At 35.9% G+C, this 17,160-nt stretch overlaps 1 protein-coding gene across 5 annotated transcripts in view; it reads right to left on the bottom strand.

Moving 5' to 3' along the window:
• The window catches only part of LOC136038487 (uncharacterized), a 138,929-nt gene that overhangs the window by 87,913 nt on the left and 33,856 nt on the right, over window positions 1-17,160 (bottom strand). For all 5 annotated transcript variants that reach the window (XM_065721565.1, XM_065721566.1, XM_065721568.1 and 2 more), the window contains one exon: window positions 11,724-11,886. In XM_065721565.1, the coding sequence (XP_065577637.1) occupies window positions 11,724-11,886 (163 nt within the window). The remainder of the gene's footprint in view (window positions 1-11,723; window positions 11,887-17,160) is intronic.

Below are 17,160 nucleotides of genomic sequence, written 5' to 3'. Positions count from 1 at the left end.
GCTCGTTGTAAATTCAGGAGCCAAATAACAGTAAGCATTGAGGGAGCTGCCCCCTCCACACCAAAATTAATCTTCATTCTAGAGGGTGAAATCTAAAAGGAGGCAAAGAAAAGCTCACCGTTTTCGTTCTGTCAGTCCCCTGAAAAATCCAATTCCGTTTATTTAACCACTCCTAGTAATTTTAAAACTAAATCACTTCTGTTTTTATCGCAGGAGAATATCCTCTTCTGGTTGTCAAAACGAGAAATCAGCTTTGAAAAGGAAATGACAGGGGGACAAAAAATATAATTCAGCATACTAAAGAGTCATCTGCTTGTTATTCATTATAGAAACAGGAAGCAATAAATGAATTAGGGAGGGGATGATAGAGGGGGAGGATACACAAAATAGCAAAATGAACTAAAATAGAAAAAAAGAAAACGACATGCAGCAAATTTCTAACACTTTGGAATAAAAAAGATAGTTCATAAAACAAAACTATCCAGCACACTTCGAATTAAAATCAAAATCAAAGAGAATCAAAATCATCAAAATTTAAGTTATTAAATTAAATTTTATTTTAAAAATTTATTTAATTATTTTTTATTTTAATTATTTTTTTTAATTATTTTTATTTAAAAATTTAATTAGTTATTAATTAAATTAAATTTTACATAAAATTTTAATCATTAAAATTTAAATCATTAATGATTTAAAATTTAAAATCATTAGAATTTAAAATCAAAATCATTAAAATCAAAGAGATAAAATAATGTTTACATAGCTTCTCTTTTCAACTATTAAATAAATAAAACAAGTTGTTTTAATTGCAAATAAGGAGCGACAATAAAACTTAAAAACGAACAGAAATTATTCCGTATATGAAAGGGATCGTCCACTCCCCAATACCCAGCTCTTTACTCTAAAGTTTGACTCGTTCTCACAACTCTAAATTTTAAACAATAAAAAACTTTAGCGTAAAGAACGAAGCGTTGAGGAGCGGACCCCTCCTAGTAACTTTTGATGGTTAAGACTAAACTTGAAGAAACTTCAAGTTTCTTCAACTTTATATATATATATATATATATATATAATAATAAATTAAGTTTTAAGATGTATAATAAAACGGATGATTTTGATTTTGAAGTGATTAGTTTCCCATTCCCTGAAAGTAATATACACTCAAATATCACATATTCAGCGTTTTTCTCACAGTTACTTCGTTATGCAAGGATTTGTAGTAATTATATTGATTTTAAAAATAGATGTAAAATCTTAAGCCAAAAATTGATATCAAGAGGTTTTTCTGCAAATAAATTAACTTTGCAATTTAAAAAATTTAGTTTTCATTATAACGAACTTTTAAATAAATATCAAAAGAATTATCTAGAAATACTTAAAGAAATTTTTAACTAATTTCGGAGGTTCGAGAAATGTTGTCACAGCGCCATTTATTTTGAATTGTGTTTCTAATTGAGCGGATTTTCTAAAAAATTAGCCACATGGTAAAGATGAATTCCCTGAAAGTAATATACACTCAAATATCACATATTCAGCGTTTTTCTCACAGTTACTTCGTTATGCAAGGATTTGTAGTAATTATATTGATTTTAAAAATAGATGTAAAATCTTAAGCCAAAAATTGATATCAAGAGCTATTACCAAAAAGCTATTAGTGATTTAAAGAGAGGAAATTCGGCTTCAGTAGATGATATATCGACAAATCTCTTAAAGAAAATATCAGGAGTAATATATGAACCTCTTTCAGATATTATAAATAAAAGCATAAAAAATGGTGTTTTCCCTGATCTTCTGAAAAAGGCTAAAATAATCCCTATATTTAAAAAAGGGGAGGCTCGAGATCCCAATAATTACCGTCCTATTGCACTCCTTTCCCCACTGGCTAAAGTTTTTGAAAAAATAATGAAATATAGACTTACATCATTTCTGGAAAAGATAAATTTTTTTTCGAAGTTCCAGTTTGGTTTTTTAAAAGAAAGATCGACAGAAGATGCTGTCGCCGCAACACATATTTTCATTAATGATGCTTTAGATGATGATTGTTTAGCAGCTACATTGTTTTTTGATATTAAGAAAGCTTTCGACACTTTAAATCACGAAATTCTATTTGAAAAACTTGAAAATACGGGAATAAGAGGAGTACCTTTAAATTAATCAAATCATATTTGCACAATCGAAGGTTTGTGGTAGATATTGATGGTGAATATTCGTCTGAGACATCGAATAAATAATATCGGTGTACCGCAAGGTTCAATTTTAGGACCTCTATTATTTTTAATATATATAAATGATCTCCCAAATTCTACTACTGAAAATGCATTAACAATTATGTTTGCGGATGATACTACAGCAAGTTTAAAAGCACCAACATTAGATGCACTGAAAGAAAAACTGATTGAAGTTGCAAAATCCGTCACAAATTGGTTCCAAATTAACAAACTTGTCCCTAATTTTGTTAAAACAGAATTTATTATTTATGGAAGATCAAATCAAAAGTTGAAAAATATTTCTCTGAATGAAATTACCATTGATACTATTCATGAAATCAAAAGATTATACACAGCAAAATATTTAGGTATCGTTTTTGACCCTACCATGAATTTTAAAACACATATTTCGTTGTTGAGATTAAAATTATCAAGATATATAGGTTTGCTCCACCGACTAAAATTTTTATTCTCATATAAGGTTCTAAGAATCCTATATTTTTGCCTAATTGATGCACAAATCCAATATTGCTCAGCTATATTTTTGCTGACTTTTAAATCACATATTAAACCACTACAAACCCTGCAAAACAAAGCTATTCGAATTCTAGATAAGTTTTTACAACACCCGAGGAGTACAGATATCCACTCTGAAACACGTACCTCTTACCTGTTTCTAGACATAATGACTCTCACACAGAAATCTCATCTCCTATTATCTAGTTGGTTTTTTAAGATTCAACATGTACATAACTTCTTTTTTGACCAGAATTTACTGTCCAAACATCAAAATTCACTGACAACTAGATGTGTTCACCCATACAAACTTCCTCTGGTGAAAAATGAAAGATCCCGTTTCAACCTCCGGTATATGATCCCATCAATAGCCAACAAATATTCATTAAATAAATTTGTTGAGTTACCAAAAGGATCTTTCAAGAGACGATTAAAAAGTCATATAATGGAATCTGCTTGCAAGAACGGTTGGTAAAAATTTGTAATTCTTAATTTTATTTTGGCCTCACTCCACTTACTCCACCTTAAATACTCTCATTAAAGATACTCTTTTTTTATTTATTGATGAAATAGTGGTTCATTTTTTGTTTGTTCTGTATCAATGAGGATTGTTAAATTTTGTTTATATGTCTTGCCCAGTAGTCGAGCTTGTCTCTCCATTTGGGCAAGTTGAAGATTTTGATGAATATGAATTTTTGAATAAATGAATCTGAATCTGAATCTGAATTCTATAATTGTTTAGTTCATCCAGGTTTTTTGCAATGAGTTAATATTTGTGATTTGGTAAAATTTATAATATTTAGTTTACCTATTGTTGCTAAAGGGAGGGATATATTAACAGGATAAGCTTGTTTTGGTTTTACTTGGTTGTTTTACATTTGCTGTTTTTTTTTTCATAGACATGTATTTTGGGGGTGATACCTGACGTGGGGATGCCATGGATATTCTGTGGTAGCCACAACACTGTGCTGGGTAGAGAATTTAGAGTGGCGAAACCCTATATAGGCCAGTGTATTCTCCTGATGAGCCCTTAAGTTGGGTGTTGCCTCTGAATTATTTGTCTATATTATTTTTTCTATTGTTTGGTAAATGACGACTTATACTTATTGACGACATGACTGCCTGTCCATGGATTATTCTTTATGGTTGATTGTGTGTGGCTATGCTGTTTGACCTGTGTGATTGTATGGATGAGTAGGGTTAAGGCCTCATTCAAGTGCTGGTCTATATTAATCACTAATTTAGGAAAACAGTCTTCTTTTTTTTTTTTTTTTTTTTTTTTTTTTTTTTTTTTTTTTTTTTTTTTTTTTTTTTTTTGTGTTTGTCCTGTAGCATTGGTGATTTCTCTTTTCATGATATATATATATATATATATATATATATATATATATATATATATATATATATATATATATATATATTAGCATAAAAGTGCGATTCTTTTGATGTGACTATTGGTATCAAAATTCCATTTTTTAGAGTTTCAGTTACTATTGACCCGAGTCGCTCCTTACTACAGTTCGTCACCACGAACTGTTTGAAAACTCTTGGCTTTCAGTCATATTTCTCCCGCACTTTAAGGGGAGTAATTCTTTTCGCTAGGCTTATTGCTAACTTCATTTCTTCTGGTGGTTATTCCCATTAGTTGCTCAAACGATTTCAGAATATTAGGTGAAATGTTTTTGAAAAGATACTGCTAATTGAAAACTAGCTATAACCCCCCCCCCACTCAACTTTCCCTGTATGTATATGAACATTAATTTGTTCCCAACTATTGGCTACTAACTGTAGCCTATGTCTTTGAATATTTGCCAAATTCACCATACAAATAGCATAATAACTGTTTCAGTTTTTTATTTTTTTTTTCTAATTTCAAAAAATTATACCTTAACTACAAACTCTTATTGGTCAGTCAAAAATTTTAGGCTTCAAAGTTCAACCCGAGAAATCATGAACGGAATGCAGAGTTGGAGGCGAAGTGGTGCGGAATTTTGATTTTTATCATCAAGTATGACCATGTGTAGCCCAGGCATAAGATACAAGACCACATGTACCTTTCAAACGGTCTTAAGACAATCAGTTTGTCACAAACCCCTACCTCTTTCAGGGCACATTTTGCTGTTCAAATGTTTTATTATCTTTTTCAGCAAATCCGATAGTTGGCCAGGCAACAATTTTTTTTTTTTACAAATTCCCTTATGATTTCTAATTTTCCGCGAGAATCACCTGTTCTATACCCAACATCCCCATGTATTCCTGAACGTGTGTCCGGGGACAATAGAATCAATCCAAGAGGAGAAAATTCTTATTGCCATCTAATCCACGCTGACTATGCAGTACTCACATGCTAGACTGCTACTCTGAACGTCTTTCATGCTACCAGGAACACTCTACCTATAGTCTTCTAAAAAGTTGGGTACCTTCTAAAAGTTGTATTTTTGTTTTACTTAATAGTGAGTTTTAGCTCTTTTTCTCGATAACTAGTTTTTTTTATGTCCCCAGGGGTGGATGTGTCTGGGCAACGTAGGAAAAGTACGTTGGTAATGTTTATTGTGCATGACATCTACTGGCTTGGTCAAAGGCGGGTAAATAGCGATGGACAACAGAATGTCATTCTTTTTCACTGTTTTCCATATTTTTGTTGTTGTTGTTCTACTCTCTACCTCTCTCAGCACAACCGGTCATAGAGCCTTGCAGGGGGAAAATTTTGGCGATTTTTTTCTTTTTTGTTGAAAATCTTTGTCATAGAAATGAACTTTTTCAAGAAAAGTTAAATTTTAATAAAGTGCAAGCAAGGCCGTATCCAGGGTTAGGAGGTTTGACCCCCCCCCTCTCTCAAATTTTGTCCAACCCATAAGAACATAAAAAATGCATATAAATTTTTTTGATGCGTTTGTTCAAAGTTTTCATCACCCCCCGCAAAAATAGACCCCCCTCCCTGAAAAGATCCTGAATACAGCCTAGGCTATAAGTCAAACGATACCATGTAAACTTTATTAAAAAACAAGCTCAACCTATGGTTAGAACAAACATCGTGATAAATTATTTTACATTTCCTGTTCGATCTAACTTATATACCTTCAAATTACAACCTAAAAAAGGTCAATTTTAATAAATTAAAAACTGTAATGGTTTTACTGAATAAAATTGCACATTTTCTATACGCTCATATGCCGAAAAGCTATTCAAAAGTTCAAGTGCCGGAAGAAAATAATAAAGAATCTCAGAAGCGCATCAGCAATTTTTCACACAATTGTGTAGAAAGTAATCCTTACGGGTCGTGACCAAACGGCCCAGGGGTTTCTGCACTCAATCGTTGGGGTTACAATTCAAATGCGTGCACAACTATGGGTGTGTATGAGAATATACTCTATTGTTCTTTGTATTTCGTCTTGTCAATCATTTCTTGAGTCCTTTATGGTTGGGCGAACTGAATGATTAAGGGGTTTGCTTCTATGATTTTCTCACACAACTTGTAACATAATAGGCACAAACTTTATTTGTGAACTTAAAAGGTAGATGAACTAAGAAGCAAGTTATCTTGTCCGTGCAAAATCAAAAAAGATTGAGTGCAGAAAACGAACACTAAGCTGGTTTAGTTTGGATAACTAAAATATCATATGATATTTATCTGACATATATAATCACATCTGACATATCTAATCACATTTGCTGGTATTGACTCAATCTAAATTTTTTCCCTCAACCTCAAATTCAACCTCAAACAAATCAAGTTTGTGAGAGAGCTAGAGCGGCAAGCTGTTAGGATTCTGGATCAGTATATATTTTTTGGTCGGGTAGGGAAAGAATCATTCGTATAGCAATTTGCTTAAGGTTGACCCCTTTTATCACAACTTTCCTAGAACCTCTACCCCAACCACACTTTCTCTCAAAGCGTTAAGCCCCAAACAGTTCTTTTGACTTTAAAACATTTAGTTTCATGTTCATCAGTAAAAAAAAGAGCGCAAAAATATTGTCACATTTACTGGTGTTTACTCAATCAACATTTTTTGCCTCAACCTCAAACAACTCAAATCTGTGAAAGAGCTACAGCGGCAAGCTATTCGGGTTCGGAATCAGTACACATTTTTTGGTCGGGTAGTGAAAGAATCATTTGTATAGCTATAGCGATTTGTTTGAAGTTGATCCCCTTTTTTTACACTTTCCCTAGACTAATTAGTTTTATCATGACTCTTTCTCATTCAAAAGATAATTTTCCTTGTTGCTTGAAATGTGTAACTTCAATCCTCTTCAATAAGGTTTTCGGCTACAGTGATTCCAATGGTGCGATTTTCATTTCGATTTGACACTACTTTCATGGAATTTCAGGCTATTTTTCAAAATTCTCATATTTTTTTTTACAATGAACTTAAACCATTAAGATCGAAAGAAATAAAAGCTACCATCAACTTTAAATTGTGATTCCTCCTTACTTGACAGTTTTTATTCAAAATTTTTGGTTACTATAGGCTAGAGTTCGTTCTTTACTAGGTAGCATCAGACGCTGCAACGCTGATTTTTCTTATTTGTGCTACTTCCTGACTTCAATCTACAAAATAATACCCCCCATACATAAAGTCTCCCTAGTATTCCTAGTCGCAAAGCAAAATTTAAGTAAAATAAAAAATCAGTAATTGTAGCAATGATCGAACCGGACAGCATCTGCAGGGATAGCATGGATAACATCTGCAGGGATAGCAGATGTGATAACCACCGCAGTGATATACTACCTTCCTCCTCAAACTCTCGCTTGATTTCACCCTCTGAAGAAGGTCGTACGTGCCAAGTTCCAGTCAATTTGTCCTTTCATTTAGAAATTAAATAAAAAAAAATAAATTTTTTTAACTGAAAGTAAGGAGCGACATTAAAACTTAAAACGAACAGAAATTACTCCGTATATAAAATGGGTTGTCCCCTCCGCAATCCCTCGTTCTTTACGCTAAAGCTTTTAATTGTTTTAAAAAGTAGAATTGTGGCAAAGAGTCAAACTTTAGCGTAAAGAGCGAGGGATTGCGGAGGGGACAACCCATTTCATATACGGAGTAATTTCTGTTCGTTTTAAGTTCGTTTCCACGAACTGTTTGATATATAGCACACAAACAAGCGAAGTCCTTCACAATTTACACTTACCAGGTCAGATATGATGGCAGGCGCAAGAAAATACCCACTTTATATTATTGTTATACATAACTCCATGGTCGTTTCTAATTGTCGCTTCTGTGAGCTTTTGGCTAACAAATTTTATGAAAGTTGCGTGCCACGCACCATGCCTCGTAGAACGGCGCATGTTGTACCATGGGTGGCAGAACTTCTGCCACGGAGAAGTATGCCATGCCTAATAGAAAATGTCGCTCCAAAACCTACATCAAACCGACGTACACAGCTTATTGCGATCGATTGCACTTGATTTTCGTCTCTGACAGCCACTGAAAACCATTTTCTTTCACAGAGAATGTTTTTTATTGGGCGTTAGGTATGAAAACCAATTCAATTGATTATAACGCGGCGCATATACTGAACGCGGCGCAAGTGGCGGAGAATAGAAGCCTTTCCACTTATAATAAAATGAAATAAGCATATAATAAAGAATCTTTAATTCAGAAAGTGAACATTGAGATGAGAATCCGTAAATATATATAACGTTACTAACGGATTCACATCCGAAAGTCTTTTCAACAGAAAAAAGAGGAAAAAAAGATAAACAGTCAGTACATACTAGAAATAACAAAAGATAAAAAAAAATACACAAAAAAGATAAAAAGAAAGAAATTCACATCTGATAAACTATGTTGCTTAAACCTCTTAAAATTTCACGTTCTGTTTGAATTTTCTAAACAAGTTCGTCAGAAGTTTCGTCAAAATTTCAGACGAAATGAGGGCTGAGCTGAGTTTAATGAGATATTTTAATGATTTTTCAAACAGAATTTCAAGGGCATAAACCACAAGGGGGGGGCATTAAAAAATGAATATAGATGTTTTTACTATTTTGTTGTTTTATTTTTTAAGGCACCAAACGAGTGGCCCGTTTTCGTTGACTCCGGGCAGCAAGCCTAATCAAACTGATGAACTGAATGGAATTCAAATGTTACCAGAATTAGGGTGATGGCATACACAATAATCAGAGGTCAGAGGTGGGCTAGTCTTGAGGGTCGCAGATACAGGGCCGTATTCAGGATCAGTTCAGGGGGTAATTTTTTCGGAGGGGAGACAAAAAAACGTTTAAAAATGCATCACAAATTTGTTTAATGCATTTTTGAGTACTTATGATTTATCCCGACTACATTCAAGAATTGAAGTTAAGTTAATCATAATGAAATATACCAAAACCTGACAAAATATAATATTTTATATAGCTATATATTATAACTATATATATTTATAATATACTAGCTGTTGGGGTGGCGCTTCGCGCCACCCCAACACCTAGTTGGTGGGGCGCTTCGCGCCCCCCCAAGCCCCCCCGCGCGCGTAAGTCGTTACGCGCCATATTAGTTACGCGCCATTGTAGTTGTGTCCCTGTGTCCCACCTGTGAATATAGATAGATTTATATATGTGTTTCAAACTACGTAAAAATTGCGAATATACAACATTCTTGGCTTTCCCATTGTCTGTCCATATACAAAGCCGTATGTACTAATAATGACGTCATATGCAAACGCTCTTTTTACAAACAAACAAACATGCATACACACAACTCGTTTTTATATAGATAGATAGATAGATAGATAGATACAATACAAATTAACTACGTAAAACTTGTGAATATACAACAGTCTTCGCTGTCCCATTGTCTGTGCGTATAAATAGATTGTCAGGGTTACCGACCCTCAAAGATGCAACATACAATTGTACATTGGTAAAGCAATCTGTATTAAGATCTATACCGCATTTTTCTAGTGATTGCCCTTGAGCTTTGTTGATGGTGGTTGCAAATGCTAATCGAATTGGGAATTGCAATCTTTTAAATTGAAAAAGCAGATCCGTTGAATTTCAAGGCCTTGCAATAGGGACAAATTTTAGACATTGTCCCGATTTGAACACATCTACTCAAGCTATAATCATCGACTGGGTTGTACCTGAATGCCAGGCGATAACTTTCAGATTGCTCTGATTCCTCGGCACGCTTTCTTTTCTTACTTTCTCTATCAGCAGCAAGCCTGATTTCTTGCTGTTCTTGTAATTCCTCGGCACGCTTTCTTTTCTTACTTTCTCTATCAGCAGCAAGCCTGATTTCTTGCTGTTCTTGTGATTCCTCGGCACGCTTTCTTTTCTTACTTTCTCTATCAGCAGCAAGCCTGATTTCTTGCTGTTCTTGTAATTCCTCGGCACGCCTTCTTTTTTCACATTCTCTTTTAGCAGCAAGTCTGCTTCTGCGTTGCTCTGGTAGTTCCTCGGCATGCTTTCTGTTCTTTCTTTCTCTATCAGCCTCAAGCCTGTTTCCCTGCTGGTCTTTTGATTCCTCGGCACGCCTTCTTTTTTCACTTTCTCTTTTAGCAGCAAGTCTGCTTCTGCGTTGTTCTGGTAGTTCCTCGGCATGCTTTCTGTTCTTTCTTTCTCTATCAGCCTCAAGCCTGTTTCCCTGCTGGTCTTTTGATTCCTCGGCACGCCTTCTTTTTTCACTTTCTCTTTTAGCAGCAAGTCTGCTTTCGCGTTGCTCTGGTAGTTCCTCGGCACGCTTTCTTTTCTGACTTTCTCTATCAGCAGCAAGTTTTTTGGCATAGACTCTTTGAGCATCTTCATCAGTCATTGTAAACTTAAACATTAATAGATTTCTACGCGAACATATGTCTTATATAACTTGAATGACGTCACCTTCAAAGCAAAAATGACGGCAACTAATTTCATGACGTCAGCCGAAACATGACGTCACCTGATCCACAGATCCACAGACAGACAGACAACTTATTTTTATATATATAGATTATATTATATATATTATATATATATTACAAAGGCTTTTTTCTGTTGAAAACATCAACAGAATCTTACAAAGGCTTTTTATTAATCCAAATTTTGGCCGAAAATTTTCCTTTAACCTTAATTAAACACGATGAATGTGCGCTGATGCAATATATAGCTTTTGAAGTGTGACTAAACCCGGTTATTTTTGCATGACTATGAAAAAATCTTGAGAAATAGTTGTGTTGTCTTTCACAGGACAATTTTGTACAGTCAGCCACCGGATTTGGTATATATTCTCAAAATCAAATAATTTCTAAAAATTATGCGGTCCAAACAAAAGCTTAAAATGGAGTTTTACTTATTCAAGATTTTATCATTAAAAAACATAACTTTAATCTTAATTAAATATGATAATTATTATTGAAGATGGGATGTAGGCAAAAGAAGCATCTAATGTTTGCAAGGAGAGCAACTTTTTTAAAAGTAGCTAAAATTAAAAGGAAAGTACACATGTTTTACCAATCTTAGAAATAGAGCCCGGCCCCTCTATCTTGGACCAATTGCTCAAATTCGCCTTCTCGGCGGCCAATTTTTCGCAAGATCTTCAAAAACTTGTGTTTTTTTCAAAACATACTTGTGTCAGTGCTATCACTTTCTCCCTTAAATTTTTTTGGGGGAGGTCCCTCAAATTCCCCCAAAACAAAATCAAGTTTTCTGACATCCCCAAATGATGTTCCTGAGTTAACAGACATTAGCTCGAAACGCAAATTGTTGACTTTCAAGGGAATTTAGGATAATTAATTTTCTTTTATGGAAATTTGGAGAAATGCCAGTAAAAAATTGGGAATGAAATCCAGCTTAGCTAGGAAAAAGCTTAGGAGCCTCTCCCCCCCCAAAAAAAAATTACTAAATCCTATGTTAAAACACATGCAACTATGGTTTAAAGACAAGATAAATTTCATAGTTGCCTCCCCCCGCGTCAATTACAGCCATCCTAGAACATAATCTTGGATACAACTCTTCTTTTAGGGAACATAACGCTTAACACTTTGTTTTTGTGTGGTTAGTATTCAATAGATTGAAGTGAAATAGCATACCTTTGTAATAATAGAGGCAATATTCGGATAGAACAAACCACCTTCTCTTCCACAGCATGAGTCCGTCTGATCCTTGCTTTAATAACCACCCTTGAAGTGTTACAGGTGCACCAGGGGGTCGAGGTTTCGCTACTGGGCTCTTTAAACCCATCCTTCGGCCACCCTACAAAATACATGAAGATTGAAATCCAATCAGGTGGAGGAATAGAACAAAATAGAAAAATTAGTGGCGTTTAATAATAGACGATCGTAATATCAATTTACCCAACATGGTATTCACATGGACGCCCAATGAGGGGGGGAATCAAAAGGTTCAAAATTTTCACTTCAGAAAAAAATAAAACACATTTCAGGCAAAATGAAAGTTTTTCGTGTATCCTTTCCTTCCTTGTATGCAAACCTTTAATTCAAAGGGATTTAGTTCCCAGAGGTAGCCTACTGACACTAATACTAACAACTCACCGCCTGAGGCCAACACAGTTACAAACGTTCCAATCTATTCAAAGCCCCCCTCTTTACACCCTCCCAGGAAGTTCCTATTTTCTTTGAATATTTCTTTATGACATCATCCCACCCCAGACGAGGACGATCTGCTTCCCGTTTAGCCCTAGACGGCTAGCCGAATCTTCGGCAATCTGTCATGTTTCGTTCGCAGAACGCGCCCTAGGCATCTCAACATTTCTTTCATTATAGCCCTAGAAAGCAGGATTGAACCAGATTTTTCGTACAGTCTACTGTTTCAAATAAGGTGAGTAAGCCGGGTACCCAAAAAAATTCTAAGGCCATTTCTCTGGGAAACTATGTTTCCCAGAGAAATGTCATGTAGTACTAATGTCATGTAGTAAATCTTCATCCACGTTTCGGAGCGCCGATGCTTCAGAGCCACATTTGTCATCACTGTACCTTCCAATATTCTAATTTTAGTTTGGAGACTTATCTTCCTATTCTTCTAAACCCTTTTTTTAACTGTGAAAAAAAAAAACCCTGAGCCCTGGCTAGTCTACTTTTAAAATCTTCACAGCTCCCACTGTCTTTACTAATAATACTACCAAGGTAAGTGAAGCTGCCTACCTGATCCATTTCGTCGTTACCCAACGTCACCTTTTCATCTTCACTTTTTCCTAGCCTTTATGACGTCTCCTCGACATTAATTTCCAAACCTATTCTAGCACCATGAACTCGCAAAACCCATAAAAGCTCAATCATTTTGCTCAAATTTTCATATAGGATGCTTAAATCATCAGCATAATCTAAATCCAAGAGTTTTTCCTTCCCATTTGATTCTGTGGTCTTCCATTGCCTTTCCTGAGCTCCTTAAGACAAAATCCATCAAAATGATCCATATAAAGGGGGATAGAACACAACCCTGCTTAACACTTGACTTAACATAGAACCAGCTGCTACCCTCATTTCCTACACTAACCGCTGCAGTGTTATTCTCGTACATTGCACTAATCACTTAAATGTATTAGTCTCGTATACCATACAAGGATAAGACCTTTGCTAAAGCTCTTCTACCAACAGAATCAAAGACTTGCTCATAATCTATAAAACTGAGGACCAAAGGTGTTTGACTACTAAGGCGCTTGTCAATTATCAACTTAAGAGGAAACATTTAATCGACACATCCTTTACCTTTTCTAAAACCACACTGTTCTTCTCTTAAAACTTTGTCTACAACATCTCTCTGTCTAAGAAGTATCATATTACCAAATAATTTGCTACCTACACAGTCCAGAGTAATGCCTCGATAACTAAAAAACTCACTCGTATCACCTTTCTTATGCAGTGATTTAATTAAGGTTTTCCTAAAGTCGCTCGGTACTTCCTTTTTTTCAAAAATTGAGTCCATAATCGTCAGTAGCTTATTTCTATCCTCAGAGCCACCATATTTGAGAAGCTCATTTACCACACTATCAGCACCTGGAGCCTTATTGTTATTTAATCCTTTTAGTACTGTCGTTAATTGTTTATCACCAAACAAATCTTCCTTCACATCCAAGGCATCAAATACTTTTTTTTTTTAATTTTAGCTGCATCTTCCGGCTCCTCGGCAATTTATCCATGGCCTCCACTTCACACCTCCTTAGTTCATATTTTAATGTTTTTTCCACTCCCTTTACATTCCTTTGGTTTTCATATGATCTATCACTCAGATAATTCTTGTACAAACCCCCTTCTCTTCTCTAAGCTTTTTCACCAATATTCCTAGCTGCAGTCTTAACTTTCTTCGCTAAGACACCATCAGCAACTTTCGCAAATTGTTTTTCTAAAATTATTCCAACCATCTTCCAAATTGTCAAATTTCAAACTCTCAAGTTTAGTATGCAACTGTTCCTGGACACATTTCTGACAATCTTTCATCCTGGAGTCTACTAACATCATAACTTCCCGGGAGATAGTTATTTTTCCGGAATTTCAGCTTTAAATAAACCCTAGACACTACTAGAGTGTGATCTTTACTTTTAACATCCATAACAGCACTCCTACATACACTAGTATCTTTTATTGTTCCTGCGAGTCTTCGGCTTACTATTATACAATCAACAAGGTTTGCTGTCTTACCATCACGTGTATACCATGTCAACTTATGGGCCATTTTATGACCAAACACGGTATTGGTTATGCCGATAAAATGGCAAAAATTTGTAACCATTACTGTTTTCTTTTCCTACACCAAATTTACCTCAGCTAGGATACCATCTATCCCTGTTTCTACCGAAGGGGCGTTAAAATCGCCTAGTAAAAATGCCATATTTCTACCTGTGACCATGTTTATTTGCTCTTGTAACTGTAAGTAAAATTCATCTGAGTCACTAGTATATCCGGCAGTCGGTTCAACAGGGGCAAGTACTACTATAACTGACAGCCCGAACTTTTTAGTCATAAAATGAGCAATTAGTATTCTACTATTAATACCTTCCCAGTCTAAGCAGCTTGTTTATTCGTCATGAGTCCTACTCCCAGTCTATGTACCCCATCCTTCCTGCCAAAGTAAACAAACTCTATATCACCTAATTTCATGCTTCCTTTTTTAAGTGACCAAAAATACTGGAGGGCAACTAGCTCCCTCCCACTTAGGGGTAATATGACCCCTCTTCCCCAAGTTCCTGGGGAGAGGTCAGGAAGTTATAAAATTTGCTTATCATTTACATATAGTAAATGTTATTGGGAAAAATACAGACATTTTTCGGGGGGGGGGGCTTAGGGTGGCTTTCCATAGGGAGTTTTTCGTGGGGTGAATTTTTGAGGGGAAATTTTACATTGGGGGGATTCGACAGCATTCCTATACGAAATAATTTTTACTTGTCTTACATTATCTTTGCCAACTCAACTTTGCACGTGGAAAAGTTCTGGGGGAATTATCTGGGTACTTTTTTCAGTGGGTTTGGATTTCCGGGAAAAAAATGTACAGTAAAGCGAATATTTCGGAGTGATCAAGAAAACGATTAAAATAAAGTTTTTTTTCAAATGAAAGTATGCTAAAGAGAATTTTTAAGGCTGAATCGTCCAGAAGATATTTTACGGGGAGGGGGATTTTCAGCGAGGAGAGAATTTACAGGGGGGTGTATTTTACGTAGGAGGAAAATTCCACGGAGGAGTTTCTCTTCGGGAGGAGGGTGAATTTTTCATACAGGGTGAGCCAGAATTAACCGGCATATCTGAACAAGAGCTAAGAGCTCATATGGCACTTGTGACGAGGCAAGAAGAGCTAAGAGCCAAGAGATCATATGGTATGAGCTCTAACAAAATTCTATGAATCAATAGATTGATTTCAAAGGAAAATAAGAGGCTTAATGCCAGTCAGTATTTAAAATAAAGCTCTGAGTCACGATGTCCTCCTAAATATCAAAATTCATTAATATCCGATCACCCACTCGTAAGTTATAAATACCTAATTTTTTCTAATCTTTCCTCTCCTTTTAGCCCCCCAGATGGTCGAATCTAGGAAAACGACTTTATCAACTCAATTTGTGCAGCTCCCTGACACGCCTACCAATTTTCATCGTCCTAGCACGTCCAGAAGCACCAAACTCGCCAAATCACGGAACCCCTTCCCCCAACTCCCTCAAAGAGAGCGAATCCAGTACGGTTCCGTCAATCACGTATCAAACACATTTGCTTATTCTATCCACCAAGCTTCAGCCCGATTCCTCCACTCCAAGTGTTTTCCAAAATTCCCCCCTCCAAACCCCCAATATCAAAAGATCTGGTCGGGATTTGAAATAAGAGCTCTGAGACATGAATTCCTTCTAAATATCAAATTTCATTAAGATCCGACCACCTATTCGTAAAATAAAAATACTCCAATTTTCACGTTTTCCAAGAATTCCGGTTTTCCCCTCCAACTCCCCCCAATGTCACAGGATCTGGTCTGAATTTAAAATTCGAGCTTTAAACCGCAAGACCCTTCTAAATATCAAATTTCATTAAGATATGGTCACCCTTACGTAAGTTACAAATACGTCAATTCTCAAAATTACCCCCCCCCCAACTCCACCAAAGAGAGCAGATCCGGTCCGATTATGTCAGTCACGTGTCTTAGACAGGTTGTTATTCTTCCCATCCAGTTTCATCCTGATCTCAGCGCTTTAAGTATTTTCCAAGATTTCCGGTTCCCCTCAACTCCCCCCCCACAATTACGCTGGATCCGGTTGAGATTTAAAATAAGATATCTGAGTCATGAGGTCGTTCTAAATATGAAGTTTCATGAAGACCCGATCACTCCTTCGTAAGTTAAAAATACCTCTTTTTTTATTTTTCAGAATTAACCCCCCCCCCCCAACTACCCCAAAGAGAGCGGATCCGTTCCGATTATGTCAATCATGTATCTAGGACTTGTGATTATTTTTCCCACCAAGTTTCATCCCGATCCCTCCACTCTAAGTGTTTTCCAAGTTTTAGGTTTCCCCCTCCCAACCCCAACCCCCATGTCACCAGATCCGGTTGGTATTTAAGATAAGAGCTCTGAGACACCATATCCTTCAAAATATCAAATTTCATTGAGATCCGATAACCCGTTCGTAAGTTAAAAATACCTCATTTTTCTAATTTTTCAGAATTAACGCCCCCCCCCCCCAACAACCCCAAAGAGAGAAGATCCGTTGCGGTTATGTCATTTATGTATCTAGAACTTGTGCTTATTTTCCCCACCAAGTTTCATCCCGATCCCTCCACTCTAAGTGTTTTCCAAGTTTTAGGTTTCCCCCTCCCAACTCCCTCCCTCCGATGTCACCAGATCCGGTCGGGATTTAAATAACAGCTCTGAGACACGATATCCTTCTAAATATCAAATTTCATTGAGATCCGAATACCCGTTCGTAAGTTAAAAATACCTCATTTTTTCTAATTTTTCAGAATTAACCCCTCCAACTACCCCAAAGAGAGCAGATCCGTTCTAGTTATGTCAATCATGTATCTAGGACTTGTGCTTATT

Source organism: Artemia franciscana, chromosome 18 (genome assembly GCF_032884065.1).
Source record: "Artemia franciscana chromosome 18, ASM3288406v1, whole genome shotgun sequence".
Classification (NCBI taxonomy): Eukaryota; Metazoa; Arthropoda; class Branchiopoda; order Anostraca; family Artemiidae; genus Artemia; species Artemia franciscana.
This window is presented reverse-complemented; position numbering and strand designations above follow the sequence as displayed.